This window comes from Tursiops truncatus, chromosome 4 (genome assembly GCF_011762595.2).
Source record: "Tursiops truncatus isolate mTurTru1 chromosome 4, mTurTru1.mat.Y, whole genome shotgun sequence".
NCBI classification, from domain to species: Eukaryota; Metazoa; Chordata; class Mammalia; order Artiodactyla; family Delphinidae; genus Tursiops; species Tursiops truncatus.
The window spans coordinates 66,089,405-66,110,510 of NC_047037.1; the positions used below are offsets into that span (position 1 = coordinate 66,089,405).

The 21,106-nt window shown below is 39.5% G+C and overlaps 1 protein-coding gene across 5 annotated transcripts in view; it reads left to right on the forward strand.

Annotated features, from left to right (window-relative positions):
- TP63 (tumor protein p63) overlaps positions 1-21,106 on the forward strand; it is a 100,453-nt gene that overhangs the window by 65,626 nt on the left and 13,721 nt on the right. For 3 of the 5 annotated variants that reach the window (XM_019946064.3, XM_004319990.4, XM_019946065.3), the window contains 6 exons: positions 3,882-4,068; positions 6,048-6,163; positions 7,204-7,313; positions 7,960-8,096; positions 10,002-10,084; positions 12,943-13,079. In XM_019946064.3, coding sequence (XP_019801623.1) covers positions 3,882-4,068; positions 6,048-6,163; positions 7,204-7,313; positions 7,960-8,096; positions 10,002-10,084; positions 12,943-13,079 — 770 coding nt within the window. Of the gene's footprint in view, positions 1-3,881; positions 4,069-6,047; positions 6,164-7,203; positions 7,314-7,959; positions 8,097-10,001; positions 10,085-12,942; positions 13,080-19,041; positions 20,446-21,106 lie in introns of those variants that run through there. The other 2 variants (XM_004319992.4, XM_019946063.3) reach the window with 2 other exon arrangements.

Consider the following 21,106-nt stretch of genomic DNA (forward strand, 5'->3'; position numbering starts at 1 on the left):
TGGTCAGACATTTAGATTTAGTCAGTAGTAAACCCTCATCACTAAAATTGGAAAATATGGTTTACAGCCCCAGATGCAGCCCTAGCTTAAGAGTAATATCTAAATTTTCCTGGCACGGTGTGGAGAACAGAAGGAAAATATGTTTGAATTGTGGCTGATGAATGTATGGTGCGTTTGAGGCATGATGAGGTTTGCATGGGTACAACATGGGAGTGGGAAGTGCGTGTGTTTGGGGGGTGGGGGGAGGGAATGAGAGAAAGATGAAGCCAGAACACAAAGGGCCTTCATACACCATGCGAAAGAGCAGGACTTCTTTCATGAATTCCCCAGAGCCGTAATAGAATTACTGACAGACAGCTGGTCCTAGACTCTAGGTCGGCTTCCTCCTAGTCCAGGATTGTTTCCCTTCTATCACTTGCTGCTTCTCCCTGCACTGAAATGAGCAAACATTATTATACTGAGACATAAATAAAGAGGAATTATTGATGGTAAGTAGATCATTTCTGAGCTCCATTTTAATGTTAGAGAAGATTGTGTACCTCTTAGGTTGATTCGGCAAATAGCCACACGTTTGAGAATTAGAAAAAAAGTAGAAGTACAGAAATATGCACTGCAGGGCCGAGAGAATGAGAGATGAGGAGCTGCTGTTCCAGGACTATGGGTGATTCCTGTATCCTGGTGGTTAACCAGATCTTCTCTGTGACCTCAGGCAAGTCCTCTGCCTTCTTCTTATCTATAAAATGGGGATAATAATACTGATCCATTATCTGTTATCTGAAATTCTGAAATTCAAAGAACTCTGAAAAACAAAAGTTGCTTTGCTTTTGTTTTAATTTCATAAGTTCGTGGCAAACTCAGGTGGTGGTGAAACCTGGCCTGAACATTGAGGGTTTATGGTCATTTCCTACTTCGTGTGAATCTTCATGGATTCTGCAGAAATATTAAGATTTGCTTATAGGGTGGCCCACTAAATCCTCCTGGAGGTGTTTATAACATACGCTATATGAACTCTACTCCCTTTCTAAAATCTAAACAATTCTGGATTCTGAAACATCTGGCCCCAGGGGTTTCAGATAAGAGATTGTAGATCCGTAGTACCTTCCTATTAGGCTTCTGTGAAGATTAAATTTCTTACTCCAGCGCTCAGAAAATGGTGAAGTTATTATTGAATATCATTACTGAAACACAGAAATTAGATTCCCCCTCCCACCTCTTAAGGATGAGTGAAGATTTAACCTGATGATGCCTAAGATTGTTCTTAGTACTTTTACGTTTTAGTCTGTCAAGTGTGATTTACAGTATATCAGTTATTGAAACAGAACGTTTTTCTTAACTGTCCTACTTATCCTTCTTTTCTTGCAATCTTCACACGCTTGGATGGGTGCCTTATTTGCCTTTAGGTGTTAGCTGACAAACTTTTTTTGCAATCATCTTTCCTGAGGTGCATTTTATGAAACTCATGTTCAGATTATACATCTCCTAGTTTAGTTAAAACACAAACAGATATGCTTATTTTCTGAGAGTTCTCAATAAAAATGAGTTCATAACATGCTTTAAGACGTTGTCTTTATTTGTAAAGTCATTGGTTAAAAACACTAGAGGAAAAATATCCACCTAGATTTCATTCAGTGTTTCCCAAGTAGAATTTTTTTTCTGTGGTTGATTTATGGCATGCTTCCTATTTCTTCACGCTATATAAAACCCTTTTGCTGTGTTTAATCCTTGACCTGTGGGCATGGAGAAACAATTATGTAATACACGTCTAATATTAGGAAATTTTTAACTGAAAATTTCATATAATGAAATGCTTGGGAGAAAAAGAAAGATTATTTAAATAAATATTATATTTCAAAAGGAAGAGGTAAAGCAATTTTTTTTTTTTTTTTTTTTTTGCGGTACGCGGGCCTCTCACTGTTGTGGCCTCTCCCGTTGCGGAGCACAGGCGCCGGACGCGCAGGCTCAGTGGCCATGGCTCACGGGCCCAGCCGCTCCGCGGCATGTGGGATCCTCCCCGACCGGGGCACGAACCTGTGTCCCCTGCATCGTCAGGCGGACTCTCAACCACTGCGCCACCAGGGAAGCCCTTTTAAATGTGTTTTTCCATGGGACATTTGCCTCTATTCAGAGTTGGGTTGGAACATAGCAATAATGAATCCCTTTGCCACTCTGGCTCCTGCTCCCCAGTGTCTTTTCCCTGGAAGGATGTTGCTGCCAATTTAGGATTGTAACCTGTGTGTGTCTGTTTACCTTTGTTTGGGTAAGTGTTACTAGGTACCCTGCTCTTGGCCAGCAATTCCACTACCTGGGTGGTTTCACTCAACATCAGAATGAGGAGGAATGCAGTGATGAGGCATTGACCCAGAGAACAGGGGTGATAAGGTTTAAGATGGTGTAAGGATTAGAATGTAGACTTTCTATACAGTTTCAGAGGTGGGAAGAGGAAACATCAAGGATGGAACTTTTTCTTCAAGGTGTCATGCTTTCTCCACCCTGTTTTCTAATTTTACAGTCAACCAACCACTGAACTTCCTCTCCCTACAGAAGGTAGTGTGGGGAGGAAAAATTTCAGTCACTTGTGAGTGAAAAGATAATCTTTTTGCTGTGTTGTAGTAGAGCAGTCCTTCTTTCATGAGAGCGTATGACCAAGTGGCCCCTTCCAGATCCCTCATTCTTTTAGGCTATGACCTTAGAAGATAAGTGCAGCCATTTGCGGGAAATTTTGCTTTGCAGTTTTCTAGTTGGTTGACCTCAGGTAAAATGTCTTCGCTATCTGCCAGATATTCTATCTTAAAACATTTTTTTCCATAAACCCTAATTCCTATGAGTATTATAAGGGGGGGATTAATTATAGTCTGTTTAATAATACTCAGTACATGAGGACATTGTTTTTCCATTTAGTTTCTGGTACTCTGTAAAGCTGTTCATAGTGTTAATCATTGAAATATTTCTGAGAATATCTTTCTTCATCCTAAAGAGAAGATAACAGGAAATAATGACATAAATGTGTTTTGATAAAATGTGAAATAGTTTGTAGACATAGGATTTTATTTAAAGTGGAAAGAAATGATTAATTTGATCAATGAATGTAATCCCCTCGAATAAGATTGCTAGATGTCATGCATATAGTAGCCAACGGTGAACGTGATGCCGAAAGCTCAGCCTCTGCACCCCAGTGCCGAATCTAATCTCAGAGATAGAGTTTTGGGTGAAGTAGAAGAGAATAGCTTTATTGCTTTGCCAGGCAAAGGGGGGCAGAGTGGGCTCCTGCCCTCAATAACTGTGTGACCCAACCCTGGAGGATTTGGTGAGGAGTTTTATAGTGATGGTTCAAGGGCAGAGTTGATAAGATTAGGGTGGTGTGTGCAGAGGCTGCACTCCTTTAATCTGGTCTCAGGTAGTCTGATGAGTTTTTCTGGTTGCTTTAATCTGGCCTCAAGTGGTCTTCTCTGGAATGAAGAATGCTAACTCCATTTGTTGGGGGTTTTGGTTCTGTAAGGAGCTCAAAGATATTGTTCTGTGGATCCCTTGAGGCAGAGCCAGGACCTGCCCCAAGGCTGCACTATTGTTTTTTGGCTGTTCCTCATTTGTCTCTGCATCCTCTCCCTTCCCTGATTAGCAAATGTTTGAAACTTCCCTTTGGGGCTCAGGGAGGGTCATGGAGGCTAGAGTCTGTTCCCTACAAACAAGGAATGGGGGACCTGGAAAGGCTTCTCTACCCAGGAGCCCCACAGGGTCCTGCTCGGTTTCATACAGGCAGCTATAAAGGTATGTGTTTACAGAAAGTAGATGCATGTTCCTTGTTCTGATTTTGAACAGGTATTTTGAACAGTGTCTCCTATTGTTTCTTTTCTTTCCTCCACCATTGGCTCATCTCTAAGCAGTATTCCACTGAACTGAAGAAACTGTACTGCCAGATTGCGAAGACATGCCCCATCCAAATCAAGGTGATGACCCCACCCCCTCAGGGCGCCGTCATCCGTGCCATGCCTGTCTACAAGAAGGCCGAGCACGTCACTGAAGTGGTGAAAAGGTGCCCCAACCATGAGCTGAGCCGTGAATTCAACGAGGGTAAGGAGAATGGGGATCTGTGGCCGTTCAACTAAGTTCCTTGAAATGGAGCTCCTGTGGAGACTTTTGTTTGGTGCCCACTTACCTGGTTCCAACCTCTGCTGGCTGATGGCAGCTCAGGCTACCTTTCTCTCTGACAAGACTGTCTGAGAATAATGATGAGTAAATTTCAGGCTTTCACAATGAATGAACTGTTTATTTTAATATTGGTAATTGCTCAGTGACCTGGACTTGCCTCTCTACTCCCTACTACTGCTTCCTTCCTTCTTCTTTTTTTTTTTTTTTTTTAATGGGAGGTTTTAAGGAGAACATGTGGCCCCTGATCTGTTGGGCCCTGGCTAGGGGCTTCAGTGCCTCTCCCAGGGTGATTGTCAAGGCCAGACCAATTAGGGTCTAGAAGGGGAAGAGATAGGAGCATAAAAGATGAGAAATATTAAAAAAAAAAAATAGAAGAAGGAAGTAAGAACTAAGGAAAAGAAATGAAGACAAATAATGGATAAGAAGAGTTAACAGAAGATCTAGAACGTAAGCTGGGGACGGGAAACAGTAAAGTGAAGGACTGGGAGTCAAAGAGCAGGTATCTTGGGGTGACCTTTAAGTGCTGTATCCATAGGTAAGTTAGGCCCCAGCCTCTGAGCCTCAGATCCAGTAACAGTTTTACAGAAGAGGTCATTATTTCCAAGGGTCCCCTTACATCTGCTGTTCTAAAGTTCTTTGAAGGCAGGCTAAGTCAAGAAGACAAAAATAGAAAAGAAGGACAGAAGAAAGCAAAAAGATTCATCAAAGCGTGATGAGGGTGCAGGAGGGTTGGGAGTTAGGATACTTTTTATAGAAATTATATGAAAAATAGAAAGATTGGTAGGTAGCCAGAGTGTGTATATGTAGAGAACATAATAGATGCTAAAGAAAAAAGTAATGGAGAAAGAAAATAGACATTTAAAAAGAGAAAGTTAAAATCCTCCCAGCTTAATACAACTATTTTTTACACATTAATTTCTAGTCCTTGTTTATATGATCTCATTATCCATACCTTTGCATCTTGCTTTTCACTTAACAATATGCTATAAAGGTTATTCCCTAGGCTTCATTATAGGTTTCCATAATTGCCCTCCATTCCTCAAGGTGACATAACCATTTCTTTTTTTTTTTTTCTCACTGGTTGACATAATAGTTGTTTTTAGTTTTTGCCATAAAAGATGATGCTTCAGAGAGCAGAGAGCATCTTGATACACTTAGCTTTTTACTTGTATTGAATATCCAACTTGTAGAATGAGAACGTTCAGCCAAAGGTTAAAAAACACTTTCATGTCATTAACTCTTAGAGCAGCTTCTTTCTTTTCGAGTTCCACCAGGTATCACATTTTGTGAAACTGTGCCTATACTCTTTTAAAACTTGCTTGCCGTTTCTTACCCTCTAACCTGGGGCTCTTGCAGCGCAATAAAAACAGTAAGTTTCCCATCTTTATGACCAAAGTAAGATGGAGACTTCATGATGAAAAGAAGAATAGGCAAAGTGAAAGTTATATCCTTTCCATCCATAGCTTCCTATTGAGTGTTTTTAATGGTCAATTTGGGGGCAGTATTTTCTCTCAAGCTAATATTTTTTTTTAATTAACTTTGCTCCTTTTTCTTCCATTTTCCAGAGAAGCTAGAAAAATCACCTGTATGGATCAGGTCAGAGATGTAGTCATAGAGTTCTCTACCACTTGAATTGTTTACCTTGAGCACCAGAAACATGGGACTGTTCCCTTAAATACAGATGAGCATTCCTGTCCTTTCTGTGGCTATATGGGTGGTGATACTTGCATGTGTTAGATCTCTGGCAACAGGATCGATTCCTCTTTTCAAAGATGTATATTGCCTCTATTACACAAGCCATTTCTTTGGCCACCAACGTTCTGTCCATACAGTTTCATTTTGTCTTCTCTGTTTTGAGAGTGAAGAACTAAGAATTTTTTTTTTCTTTCTCCGTTCTGCAGGACAGATCGCCCCTCCTAGTCATTTGATTCGAGTAGAAGGGAACAGCCATGCCCAGTACGTAGAAGACCCCATCACAGGAAGACAGAGTGTGCTTGTACCTTATGAACCACCTCAGGTAAACAGATAAGGGTTGGGCAAACTTGAGATCATTAGTTTTGGTGATAGGGGGTGTTTCAAGCATCAATTTCTATTTTAGTCCTTGTTATAAAACAACTAACCTTTTTGTGTTTCTTCTCTCCCTCTTCTCCACAGGCCACTTCTCTATCCCCCTTCAAAACTCCTAAATTTGTGCTAAATTTGTACTTGGTAATGTGGCTCTGTGCCCATGTTCCCATCTTAAAGGCAGACAATAATTGAATCTACAGTTGAGTTTATACGTGGCATTATTATCCAGAGATCTTAACTGGCAATTCAGCTAGTAGTGGATGTACACGAGTACTGGATACAAGTATTTTTACACTGGCCTGAAAATGGGAGACCCTAAGATGGAACTCTTAGCTGAAGTTTGAATGTACAGGTTCGCAGGTTAGAAAAGCAGAGTGGTGTGGCAGAAAGAACACTGGGGTAGTGAGAACAGAGACTCTTCGTTTGCTGACTCACTCTGTGGACCTTTAGCTTATAACTCTCCATCTCTGGGCTTCAGATTGCCTCACCCATAAATTCATTTTCTGGACTAGATGATTTAATTCTGAGGACCTTTTAAGCTCCAGAGTGTACTTTATAGAAGTGTACATTCACATATATGTTGTACTGTTTTTTAGCCACCTCGGGGAAATATCCCTGGAGCATTACTGCTATAGTTAGTAATTTTTTCATCTCTCTCTTTTCGTATATGTGATGAACCCTATTTGAATTAGGTGATATGATCAGCTTGCAAATGAATATGTAGGGTCAAAGATCGTTATTTTTTAAAAGCCTATCTCATCTTGGGTAGGGTCCAATGTTACAGATATTAGCTTTAAGCATCCCAAGATCCAAGGCAAAGAAGAAGCTACTGTGGATTTTACAGTTTGCCTTTGTAGAAGAAAGCATATCGCTTCCTCAGAAGTGGAGTTGTTTAAATAAGTGAGAACTAAGAAGGAAGAGCTGAGAAGAAAGAACGTCAGTTCAAACCATGGTTAACACCGACTGTTTTTTCCCCCTCTCCGTGTTAAGGTTGGCACTGAATTCACGACAGTCTTGTACAATTTCATGTGTAACAGCAGTTGTGTTGGAGGGATGAATCGCCGTCCAATTTTAATCATCGTTACTCTGGAAACCAGAGAGTAAGTGGCATTTGCAGAATTGTTATTCTATAGAAACTCTGGGCAGAGGGCAAAGTGAAATTGTGTTTGCTTTATCATTACCTTTGCATGTGCAGCAGAGAGCTACCCTTGATTTTGTCCTTTGTGCTTTAAATCCTCGCTACAAACACTTACATAAAAGATCTAAGAAAGTGGAGACAGAACGGGGTGGGTAAAGGTAGAGGAGAAAAAAAAAAGAATTGGGAAGGTGTTCAAGTCGCTTCATACCTGAATTCTTGACATTTGACTGGAATAGTTTCTGATTAGACAGTGTTTGTTTTCATGTGGCCCCTAAAGGCATTTAACAGTTTCTTTGAATAAGTCTGAGCTGCCTGTGGGGATTTTATCTGGAGACATCCACTGGCTTAACTCAAGTTTCCTTCAAAATATGTAGCTAAATACAGCTGTTCAGCTAATGGCTTGGAGGTTCTTTGCAGAACAAATGGATGCTAGTTACTAATATTGCTCATGGCGTGTAAGCACTTTTGTGTCCTGCCAGATGCTTTGGGGCCCATCCTCAAAGCAGCCATAAGGGAGCTGGTAGTGGTGGTGCACGGTTGATGGCCAGCAGGGGTCTTTTCAAATTCTTTTCATTTAACCCTTTCTTCTCCTCTTCTCTAATTCCTAGCGGGCAAGTCCTGGGCCGCCGCTGTTTTGAGGCCCGGATCTGTGCTTGCCCAGGGAGAGATAGGAAGGCAGATGAAGACAGTATCAGAAAGCAGCAAGTCTCGGACAGCACAAAGAACGGTGATGGTACGAAGCGCCGTAAGTAGCTGTAGTGGCCGAATGGGGTAGGGTTCAGTCTTCTCCAGAGAGGGGGGCTGGGGAGTGATCTTTGAGAAGCTGCAGAATAAGACCTAAGGGCTTTAGAGGCAAGTATGACCCAGGGCCCCAGAGCTGATGGGAGCAGCTCTCGCTGAAATGGACTCCAGGTGTACACTATAGCTTTTCAAAAGCAAATCATCACGGTGAGGATTTCTTAGTCAGCAACGCTCCAAATATGACTGCCAAACCAGTAACGTCAGCATCACCTGGAAACTGGGTAGAAATGCAAATTCTTAGTTCCCAGACTTGCTGAATCAGAAATTCTGGGTGTGAGATCCAGGAACCTATGTTGTGTAAGACCTGCAGGTGATTCTGTTGCCAATTAAAGTTTGAGAAGCAGTATCTTAGCCTATTGGTATCCATCTACTTTTCTATTATTGAGCATGAGGGTTGAAAATGCCACCTGCCTTCCTCATGAGTCTGGGGGAATAGTGAGATTTAAGAACACATTTTATAAAGCACAGTCTGGGAAATATGCAGATCTGGGTTTCATTGAATCTTGATGTGTAGGACCCACTTGGGGCTTTAGTTACATCATTAATAGTGAGGCTAATGATTTAGGTCAGTTGTTTCCCAACTGGTCTCTTTAAGCAGTAAAAGCTTTTATTAAAGAAATATTTCAAAGAATGCAAAATGCAAAGCAGAGCTGCTGTAGCTGAAGAAGCAGGAGTCGGGGTGGGCTGTGGTTTCATGCTCCACTCACACCACCTCTTGCCCATGAGGTACACGTCCCCAGAGGCCTTCAGGTAACAGAGGTTCTTCAGGTAACAAGCGTTTGAAAACCATTGATCCACGCGAGCTACTAAAGCGTGACACATAATTCTAGAAGGTGTCTTGCATAAGCCTGATATCACTACAGCAAGTATTGTAAAGAACATCACACTATGAATTGTATCATGAAAAAGGTTTTAGTCTTTTTACTGATTATTCTGCAGAAGAAATAAAAATTTTTGTCGCATTTTACAGGACAACAGTGGTATAACAACTGACCTCCATTAACTTCTGGCTGTTCAGTGTGATTTGCTTTTCCAGTTAGTCTCTTTTTCTCCCTAATTATTCCTCAAAAAATCATATGTATGGGATTTATATTATATATACCATATCAATAGTACATATAATATCCATAATTATATCTCCACCCTTATTTTCCTCTTGGGTCTGTCTGTTGGCCTAGCTCCATACACTTCCCTGAGCACCTCAGTTACCAACAAATCAGTAATTTTCAGTAAGAACGATTATTTGAACTCTGGTAGGAGAATCCTCTCTATACCCTGGATCCTGGGTGTAGTTTCTACATTGTGGAAACCTTAGGGATTTATGAGATTAATTCACTCATTTTACCAAAGAGAAAACTGAGGTCCTGGAAAGAGAGACTGCTTATCAAAAGTTATGCGATGTACATACTGACATCGGAAGGGTAAACTCACAAGGCTGAATGCACTGGCAAGACAACCTCTATAGCATGCATTTGCCTCCTTGGAAGATAAATGACCTGAAAAATAAAACACAAAACCAATGTATCTTCCTTTCCTGAACAGCTGTTCACAGACCCATGCCAGGAAGACACAAGGATTCCTGCAGCACTACTTAAGCCAGAGGCCATTTCCCAGCCTCCCCGACCTCCCCCGGGGTTTTCTTTCATTTGTTTTCCCTCACCTTCCCTCCTCCCCGCTTCATTATTGCTAGGTTTACACCTAAGGTAAAAGCAATCATCACCAATTACTGGCTGCTTAGAACTAGAAATTCTAATCTCATAAGTGTTGCTCATGCTACTGTCTGTGTAATAAATGTATTTATTGCTTCAGAAATGTTCCCAGGATGAAACTTGCATTTTTCCTCCACCAGCTTTTCGTCAAAATACACATGGCATCCAGATGACATCCATCAAGAAACGAAGATCCCCAGATGATGAACTGCTATACTTACCAGTGAGTCTCCCTTGGGTATTCATGATCACTTCATTTTCACCTTCTTTGAATGAGTTTTACTCTGAGGTCATCTTTCGATTATCTGTGACAATGAGAAGAGGGTCATGGAGACTAGTGAGAGAAAACAGAGAATTTATTTTTTACAAAATTAGGAAATTACTCCTTCCCTCTACAGTTCTGGAACATATTAACAGTGTGGGCTCTTCTACTTACGGCTCACCCAGTCAAAGCTACCTTCCTAATAAAATTTTTCTTATGCCAATATTTAAGATTAATTTGTACTTCATTATTTAAGAGGGATAAGATGATTTTAGACAGCATGGTCATACCAATTTAGGACAGAAAGCCAAGTCAGGCAGACTCTTCAGTTATATGGGAATGGCCAGAGACTTGGCCCAGTTATTGTGTAGGAGCGTTTTTCATTCCTACAAGGAATATAAGCCCTCTCAAGGTCACCAAGGTGCCCCTTTTTAGGCCGTGGTTGTAGTTCATCGAATTCTTATTACCTTAGGTCTTTGCTATCTAGAGTGGCAGCAGAGTTTGGGTAACCAGTATATCCCTTGATGCCATCTACACTGACTTGCAACACAGACAAGCTAGGCCAGGAGATCTGACTGGGATTAACACTAAGCCACAGGTTTGGGTGTGCTGTGCTTGCTGCCCTTCCTTCTTCGGGCCCTGAAGGTCGGGTAAGGGAATTAGACTGCTTGCTGGCAGAATAATTAGACAGTGAGTTAGCTAAGATTCTCAGTGTCTTGTTTCTCAGGCTACATATGGAAACTGACATGTGAACTCTAAGTTAAACATTTTCCTGCTACACTAGATATTCCGAAAGACCTAGTATGTTTTCAGCTGATGAGATAGAAACCACTGGAAGAGCTGTTTTTCTCATGAAATTTCAGTTTGTACTCATGGAGGAGATACCCTGTATTCTGTTACATCTTATTTCTAGTGAAGAATTAGCCAAACTGAAATGTATAAAGAAAAAAAAAAAACCTCTTAATTTACCATGAATTTGGTTGGTATTTTGTTGAGTGGCAGTAATGCAAGACCCTGAGCACTTAGAGATCGGTAGGGTACAATTCTTACCTTCCAAGATCTTGCCTTCTAGTGAGGAGACAAATAGGCATAATGCAATGAAATCAGTGCTTCAGCAAAGCTAGGCATGACACTGTGGGAGCACATAGGAAGGATGGAAGAATCAGCCTAAAAGACTGAGGTCAGGAAAAGCTTCTCAAAGAGCATGATCCCAGAGCTGGGATTAGTAGGAGTTAACCCAACAAAAGGTAGAGAAAATCTTTCCATTTCTGAATTCTGACAAACTCTGCCTCTCATGCTCAGGGAGGAGACAGGTGATGTGCTAGGGTGCACAGGGTAAACAGACACTCACTCTCGGGGTCAGGCAAGTGCCCTTTGTTCTCCACTTGCCTGTCTCTAGTCCTGGTCCTGCTCAGACATTTTTGTTTGTTTGTTGACTGGGATTACTTTTTTTTTTTTTAACATTTTTATTGGAATCTAATTGCTTTACAATGGTGTGTTAGTTTCTGCTTTATAACAAAGTGAATCAGTTATACATATACATATGTTCCCATATCTCTTCCCTCTTGTGTCTCCCTCCCATCCTCCCTATCCCACCGCTCTAGGTGGTCACAAAGCACTGAGCTGATATCCCTGTGCTATGCGGCTGCTTCCCACTAGCTATCTACCTTACGTTTGGTAGTGTATATATGTCCATGCCACTCTCTCACTTTGTCCCAGCTTACCCTTCCCCCTCCCCATGTCCTCAAGTCCATTCTCTACGTCTGCGTCTTTATTCCTGTCCTGCCCCTAGGTTCTTCAGAACCTTTTTTTTTTTTTTTAAGATTCCATATATATGTGTTAGCATATGGTATTTGTTTTTCTCTTTCTGACTTATGTCACTCTGTATGACAGACTCTAGGTCCATCTACCTCACTACAAAGAACTCAATTTCATTTCTTTTTATGGCTGAGTGATATTCCATTGTATATATGGGCCACATCTTCTTTATTCATCTGTCAGTGGACACTTAGGTTGCTTCCATGTCCTGGCTATTGTAAATAGCTGCTCAGACTTTTTAAAGCTTTTAAGAGACTCTCTTAAAGAAGGAAGCACATTTTACCTCCACTGAAAACTTGTGTTCTTCTAGAGGTAATTACAGTTAGTTCTAGTTATTTGTGGTACTTATGCTTTATAAAGTCACTGTGAACACTGTACTCGCAAATACTGAATCATTGCTCCTAGAGGAAATACAGGATTAGGTTCCTGTGAGCCTCTGGTCATGTTTTTAGTAACTGATCAATGCATTACCTTGTTTCATGTGTGTTTCTTATTTAATATATGCTGTTGATTCATTAGCATTGAACTCACTGCCCATAGCACTATAACTCATGGCTGATCTAAGCTTATCTAACACATATTTTCTCCATAAGGCACATCACAGCCTTCTTGCACTTAGGAACATGAGATAGCATGGCAGCTGCCCTGGGGAACTATTTTAAACGGAAAAATCACCCACAAAAAGTGAAAAATGTGGCCCTGACTAGACCATGAGAAGGACACCTGTTTCTAGCATGAGAGCTGAAACAAAAAGGCGGAGCATCACTTTCTTCCCCCTCAGCCGGGAACTTGCACAATGGTTGAATCAGCTTTTCATCACTCTGCGCATGTCTGTGAATGACTGCAAAGCCTGCCAGTGTTGTTTTTCCTGTTACAAATAAATGTTAACAAGTAGGCGAATTCGTCCATGCAGAATCCACGAATAATGAGCGTTGCCTGTACTTCTGATAGTTCTACAGCTCTTCATTTTTTCTTCACTTTTCTTCTGCTCTTTGACATAGGTGAGGGGCCGTGAGACTTACGAAATGCTGCTGAAGATCAAAGAATCCCTGGAACTCATGCAGTACCTTCCTCAGCACACGATTGAAACATACAGGCAGCAGCAGCAACAGCAACACCAGCATTTACTTCAGAAACAGTGAGTGTGTCCCTGTCTCATTTTAGGAGATGTGAGTAAGATGACTGTTTATTCAGGTCAGCAACAGGGTGACGGTTGGGTGATGTAAAAGATGAGGTTGTGAGCAGAATATGGTAGGTTCAGATGGGCTGGTGTGGGACACCTTTTTTCACGTCAACAATCTTCTGTGTTTCTTATAACCTTCCCTTTGAGAAGTTCCACCTATATTTTGAAGTTGAATACAAACCATTTCAAGTGAATTACAAAAAAGACTCACACTAACAGAATTAGTTCTCTTCTCTATGCCTCTGATCCAAGCACATCTATCAATAGTCGAACTTTGAGTACACACTCTATTCTAGTAATAATGTGTCTGTTTAAAAACATGTACTCTTCCTCATCTCGATAGACTATCTTGTCCCTCTCCTGGGATGCACAAAATCCACTTTTGGGAAGACTGTTTTGGAGACAGCACATAGGTTTTACTATAAGTGTCTTGAGTGCTGTGTTGAGGATTCAGAGTCCCAGTGCATGCTCATTTAGCAAACATCTGGAGGCAGAAGGGCAAAGTGGCATCATATTGCCGTGTTTTAACATCCCCATTCTAGGTCTTCTTCCAGCGATACGTGTTTACATCAATGAGGCCAGATTTTGCAACCATATTAGAATATACATACAACCTATTTACATGTTAATTTTTACCTAGATTCTTGGATCTTTGATTATGTTCATTGTTTTATGACTAACCTGAATAAAATAGCTCTTATAAAAGGAAGAGACTCCACTTATACTTACCTTCTGTGGTTAAGAATAATCACTTGTTAGCTTAAAAACTATTGTGTCTGTACTGGAAGTATTGCCAGAGTCTCTGCAGTTAGACGTAAAATATAGACATTTGGGGCTCATTTTAGTAATTCAAGCATTTGACTTTATTCTTCAGGCAAAAAAAAAATAAACCCAAACCATCTTGCCGAAGTCAAAGATTGTCTTTTACAATAGAAATGTAAATGAGCAATAAAGAGTGGATCTTTTCTCATATATTATTAGCTACTCTAGAGAGATACCTATGGAAAGTGTAATAAAAAGAGATTGCTTTTCTTTTTTAAATCAAAATAAATGTAGGTGAGAAGGCTGGACTGCATTTCTGATAGTCAGAAGGCATCCTCTGAGCCCATACCTACTGACTGTGAGGTATGGGGTGGGCAGCAGGGGAATAGAAAATAAGTATGCTCTCTCTTTAAAGGACTTCAGGCTCTTTGAGCATTTAAGACCTTTTTTGCCTGGAAGAGATCTCACCCTTCACTTCTGGCACGAAAGTTTGCAAATCATAAATATAAGGTTTTAGAGTAAGGCTGACTGGAAAGTTGAATCAGGCAGTTCCTTGGGGACACAGGGTACTCCAAAGGAGAATTAGAATTCAAGGTTACAGAATTCCCATTGCCAATCCTATGTAGTCTTTAGGATATCAGATAGAAATATATATTAATACATTCAAGTGCAAAACTGATTTAGTTCTTATAAACTCATAAAAGAGGAATCAAAGAAATAGACTTGTAGCATCAATTACAAACCCAAAGGGGATAAATGCCTTCTCCAAGATATGCATGTCACGCTATTAAGACATACTCTCAGATCGTCACCAGTTCACTCTGGAAATGTTTGGCTTAGCGAAAATGACCTCAGAAGAACTACTCCATAGCAGATCATGCTGAACTCGTTGCTCCGTAATTTCCTGCCTCTTTTTTAACAGGAAAAGTTCTGTCAGTATTAAATGGTGTGGTTTGAAAGGTCTGACCCTCTAGCACAGGGGTTGGCAAACTTTTTTTTCTGTAAAGCACCAGTAGTAAATATCTTAGGCTTTCTGGTCCATATATATGGTCTCTTGTAGCTCCCCAGTTCAGAAGCACAGCAGCAAACCACAGACAATATGTAAATAAGTGAGAGCAGCTGTTAAACTAAAGTTTTATTTTATGGACACTGAAGTTTGAATTTCATATAATTTTCACTTGTCATGAAACATTCTTCTTCTTTTGAATTTTTCCTACCGTGTAAAAATGTAAAAACCATTCTTAGTTTATGGGCCAGGTTTGGCCCATTCACTATAGTTTGCCAATCCTTCTTCTAGATAAAAGAGTGGCCCCTTCATGGCTTCTTGATGTTCATATTTTTTGATAGGAGTATCTGGAAGCTAATCTATATATTCTAAAGTAGAGAGGTATTAAAAGATTTTAGGAAGTTTTTTAAGGTGTCATCTCAGTATCTAACAAAACAGCAGCAGTCTTTAGCAGAGGCTTCTCTTGTCTTTCTTCTGGCTGAAAAAGACATGCCCATCTAGACACAGAATATGGTTCATCATCAGCTAAGACTGGAATAGTTGACGTGACTCATGTAATAAGCTTTTTACTGACGATCTGCTACGTGAAAGCAGTAAAAATAGAGATGAGGTAGATGAGGTTCCTGCCTTCCTATAGTTTACGGTTTGGTGGTGAATTCCTAACCAGAACACCTTTTGAATCTTAAGAAATCTCTGGAAGTTTATTCTCAGCATCATGTAAGTTCATAGGACAATTTTAAACAACTTATATAGATTATACAGTAGAAGGAATAGTTTTGTCATAGTTTTAGAGACTTTACAAGCCAAGATGATCTGTTTCAGTTGGAGACATGTGCATTTGTTTGTTTACATGGAGTACACGAGGATATATAGTCCCATGTCCCTGGATGATGAGTTATCCAGGGCTTATAACTTATCTAGCCTAATTGGCTTGCATTGCTCTAAAGGGAAATTGTTTTATTTATAATTAATATTCCATAAAACAATCTATTTCATCAAAGAAGAAAATATATCTTAAAATTATTATTTTAAGAAGCTCAAAAGATTTTAGAGACATATTTTCACTTTTCTGCATGTGTGGTGGTCACAGATAAATAGCGAGGAATTTGTAGCCCCGTAGTTTCCTGTGGTGTCCATTTATATGTATAATTGCATGTTTTTGAGTGCTTGTCTCACAGTGTATAAGAGCTAACTTCAGCTGTGATAACTTGTGCATGGAAATATAACAGACTGCAAAATGAACTCTTTGCAAAATATAGACATTTGATCTAATTATGTCTTTGTTACATTATATATACATGGGTCTCCCTCCAATGATTGATATACATTTATATAAATTCTCCAGTTGCTGTATTCTTCAGCTCAGTTTTTTTCAGCTCTTTTATTTTTATACAAAGCTCCAAGAAAGAGCACGAATGATTAGACAAAGAAAACTGGAAATCTAATTCCTGGCAATCATTTGAAAAGAATACATCAGCTTGGAAAATGCCTATGATAGCCTGTGATTTCCTTTGCAAAAACTTAGTACCAATATTTTATGCTGGTAAGGAATCAAGTTTATGCTTTTCTTTATAGTAGAGTGAAAATTAATGGGAAGAGAATACACTCTGTACGAGGTAGCAATAAAATATTTTCAGTTTAATTGCTTCTATTAGTTCCTCACTATATGTTTTCTCACTGCTTGCTTTTCATTTATGCATGGTTTTCCTTATTCAAAAATTCCTTCACAATTACCTTCATGATCATAGGCTTTCTGGAGGATAAATCTTACACTGAGTTTTTGTGAATCGAGTTGTTATCAAAGCCATAAGTAGGCTTTATTCCATTTATAAGGAAATTTGATTTTAGTTGATTTGCTCACATTGGAATAAACATAGGGAGTTACGTCCATAGGAGCCAGAATCTAGTGAGAGGACAAATTGGACCCATTCTTGCCACTAGACTCCTTACCATCATATTTTCAAGGGACATTAACTCTTAAGACAGTTTTGCAGCAGCCACTTGAGACCTTTTTAGCAATCTTTTGACATGTGTACTTTTGACCAATACTATCTCTTGTTCATTTTTTTTCTTCTGTAATTTACCCTCCTTCTTGGGTAAGATCTGATCTGAGAGCAGCATTACTTTGTTAAAATTTTACTTAGCCCAACTCTGGAGAATTATTTTTAAGTTTCTACAGGATAGATGTACTTTGATTTTAATACAAATGTATGACATCCTGAGGAGCTCTTAGTGTTTCCTTCTCCTTTATGATCACTTGATGATTGCAGCTTATTAGTATCCATGATATAGGTCAGAGAATACTGGAGCAGAACAGGATCTTCAAGACTATGGTTCTAGCCCCGTTGTGCTATAGCTGGGGAAACTGAGGCCCCATGAACTACACCTGTGATTTCATAGCCAGTTCATAATAAATCTGAGACTAGAATCAGATCTGGAAGACATAGCTCTTTACAATATTCTGGGCTGCTTCATTAGTTAAGAAAGTCATAATAAGAAAACACAAAGCAAGCATTCATTCCCATTTTTCTGTCCCTGTATCAGGTAGTTGGTATTTACCCTTGTGGTTTCAGCGTAAAGTCCTATTTCTCTAAGCTCATCTGGCTACGATTTTCTTCAAGAATGTTGATAATTCTTCCTCAGATTCATGTATCTGAGAAAGAAGCAAGTAATATTTTCAGAATTATCCATGTAGAAGAAAGCAGAAGACACAAATCTTTCTCTCTCTCACTGACAGATATGACTAATACCATATTTCTAAGTCTGACTTAGAAATTCTCCACACTTCCAGAATATTTGTTTGAAATTGCCAGTTTCATAGATTAAAAAAAAGGTAAATATGGGCAGTTTCATGGGGTTCAACCTTATAGGTCATGGCACTGCACAAGCCTTTACAGTTTACACAGTTAGTTTAGAACTTCACGAAAATGTTAGGAAGTTGTCAGGACAGAGATTTATTAGCTCTGAATTGGCAATGCAGAAAAACACCCTCAGATAGATTAAATCACTTTTCTAACTTCTCACATCTCATTGCAGAACTTGTCTCAATTCTAGTCTCAGTGTGTAATTCTCTGGTCCAGACATTTTTTTCATAAGTGAAGGATGATTTCTGCATGTTGTCTTATTCAATCCTTGGTCCAAGAGAAGCCCCAAGATGTAATATCCACACAAGAAGTCGAAGCCATTGTTCTTTAGTTGGTAATAAATTGCTTCCCTACTAATTTGTATTCTGGCATCTTCTTTAAGATGATCCCAATTCTTGCTGGTGAGATGGCTTACTAAATCTCAGCACTGAGCAAGTGAAAATTGCTTTGTTCCTTTGCCAGGAGTAACCATATGTGATTCAAAAGCCATCCGGGCAGTAATTCCCAAACAGTTCATGGGGTTGCACAACCCTTAGGAAAATAAGAGGATTTGTTCCTGGCATCCTTGTGTCATAATTGATTTCTTCATTATGCAAAAGTTGCTTTCGTGAGTTTGATATGTGCATTTCTAGGCCAAGTTTGTGACTGAAAGGATTAGGATATTTATCCATCACAATCTGGGCACATGCAAAATGCTCATTAGTAGTTCTTTACAAAGGCATGATGACACAGCCCCCAGACTGATAAGATCATATTTCTTCATACTTCAGAGTTAAGCTAGACAGGAACAGTAATGAGGTATCATAATTGGGAAGATGACATTTTACAAAAGATTGAAGTTACTTCTTGTCTCTGCATTCCTTTTTGCAATTAATTGAGCCCAATATGCCAAGCGCCATACAAAGCATCTTGACCTACCTTGTCTCAGTAGTCCTCAACTAAGTAACTTGTGGAACTTCTTAAAAGTGTATGTATGCCTGGGTCCCAGCCTGGTCTCAGAAAGGATCCTGGAAAATAAATTTTTTAAAAGTTCCACAGGTGATTCTAATAGTTCTAGATAGCTACCATTGCCTTCTCTCATTTCTTCTTCATAAAAGTCTTGGGAAGTCATCTCTGAGTGATCTTAAAGGAAGGTAAAGAGGAAGGAACAAAAATAGCCGTGCGACATTCTGTTCTGACTATACTATGATCATGAAGGTAGAAGGATGTGTTTCTGTATTCAGTTGATTTGAATATATGAAGTCCTAAGCCTTCATCTTTTCTTTTCTCTGGTTCCTCTCTGCAGTCTCCTTTCAGCCTGCTTCAGGAATGAGCTTGTGGAGCCCCGGAGAGAAAGCCCGAGGCAATCTGACGTCTTCTTTAGACATTCCAGCCCCCCAAACCGATCAGTGTACCCATAGAGCCCCATCTCTGTATTTTGAGCGTATGTGTTTGTTGTGTTTCCGTGTGTGTGTGTGTGTGTGTGTGTGTGTGTGTGTATGTGTGTGTGTATGTGTGTGTGTGTATCAAGCCCTCGTAGCCAGGACTTGAAGACACTTTGGCTCAGAGACCCAACTGCTCAAAGGCACACAGCCACTAGTAAGAAAATCTTTGAAGGGACTCAAAACTGTACAAGAAAGGACATTTTCTGCAGATTCTGTATCCTTAGATCTAGCATTGGTCCATCAGGAACGCTTGTGTCTGTCTGTGAGCTTTTGTGTTGTTTCTTGGGAGGGAGGAGCTCAGGTTGGGAAGAGGGGCATTACGATGTTTATTGGAACCCTTTTCTGTTACCTTCTGTTGTGTTTCTAAAACTCATGAAAAAGCTTTTGAGCAGGTCTCAAACTTAAGATGTCTTTTTAAGAAAAGGAGAAAAAAAGGTTGTTATTGTCTAGGCAGAAGTAAACTGTAGGTTACTGAGAGACTCAGGCCCTTTTAATGCTGGTCATGCAATGATACTGCAAATAGTAACAAGCTAAGGTGTCAAGTGTACTGCTGGACAGAGAGGTAATAACTACCATGAGTAGCCACTGCGGGGAATGATTTTTTCTTCTTTTTGAGAACTTGCATTACCAGTATCCTCCCCTCATATGTAGTAAAAAGCTCATTAATTCTGTGTCAGGTCCTGCCACTGCCACCCCATGTCAGCATCTGATGTGATAGTCTTCCTTGCTTTTGGAAACCCTCCAAAATTTGTGTTTGGACCCCAAGGCAGGTAAACCTCTTTTGTCATTTTAAGAGGAGGGTAAAACTACCCCAGTAATATTCTTTCAGGCAGTCATATATCATTCTTCCGTGTCCACCATGGAATTCAAAGTCCTCTCACCAAATCTATAATTAACTCCTTTGATTGGAGCACCATAAGATCAGCCATATCACTGACACTGTTCAAATTACCGTGTCCAGGACACTTATGCTTTGTTTAAGTGATGTCCAAGCGGACACGTTTTTAAATCAACACTCCTGGCCTAAGAATTAAAGACAGGAAGAGTAGATAATTTTTCTTTTTTGGTTCAAAGACTTTAGAGAATCTATTTCCATTTTAAATCATATTTTAAAGTAATAGTATAAAGACTTAAAAAATCTGCTCCCCACACCAGGTCACCAGCTCTTTATTCTTTGTCACCACAGCAATGATTTCTTGTTATTGAGGCTGTTGCTTTATGGATGTGTGATTTTAATTTTCAATAAACTTTTGCATCTTGGTTTATCTCGCAGTTTTTCTTTTCTGTCTCTTTTGCTTTTTGAAATTCCTTAAATGCTAGAATATTTTCATTTAAGTGCCTGAAGTACCATGTGTAAGTCTAAAGAACAAGAATAGGTCACTTTGGTTCTGTCTACACTATTGTCATAGTTGGTGTTTTTATTTAAGATACTCTGTATCAAGGTCATCAGTCCTAAAAGTAAATTTCAATGCCCATGCTAACTTGAAAATTTATTTTAGCCCTGTGCATGTTTAATTTCGTCATAAAGAGCTAGGCACTATAGCATCATTTGTTCACATCTCTGAATAAGCCTTGAGTTATATCTTCAGTTGCCAAGTTCACTAGAAGAAATTTAAATCAAATTCCAGTTTATTAAATAAATTGGCTTCTGTGACACTGGTGTTAGGAAATATCCAGTGGAACCTGTTGTGCACAGGTTTTAAAAAAAGTTACAATACGTTCTGATCTTTGAGTAACAAGTTTTAAAAACTTCATAAACCACCGTTCCAAATAAAACTAATATAGTCACTTAGAAAACTACTTAAGGAAAACAAGAAAAATACTTAAGAAAAAACATGTTTATGTTTTAGATAAAAGTATAATAGTAAAATCAGATGATCCTGTTACATTGGCACCGTTTTCAATTAATCTAAAAACTTTCTAATC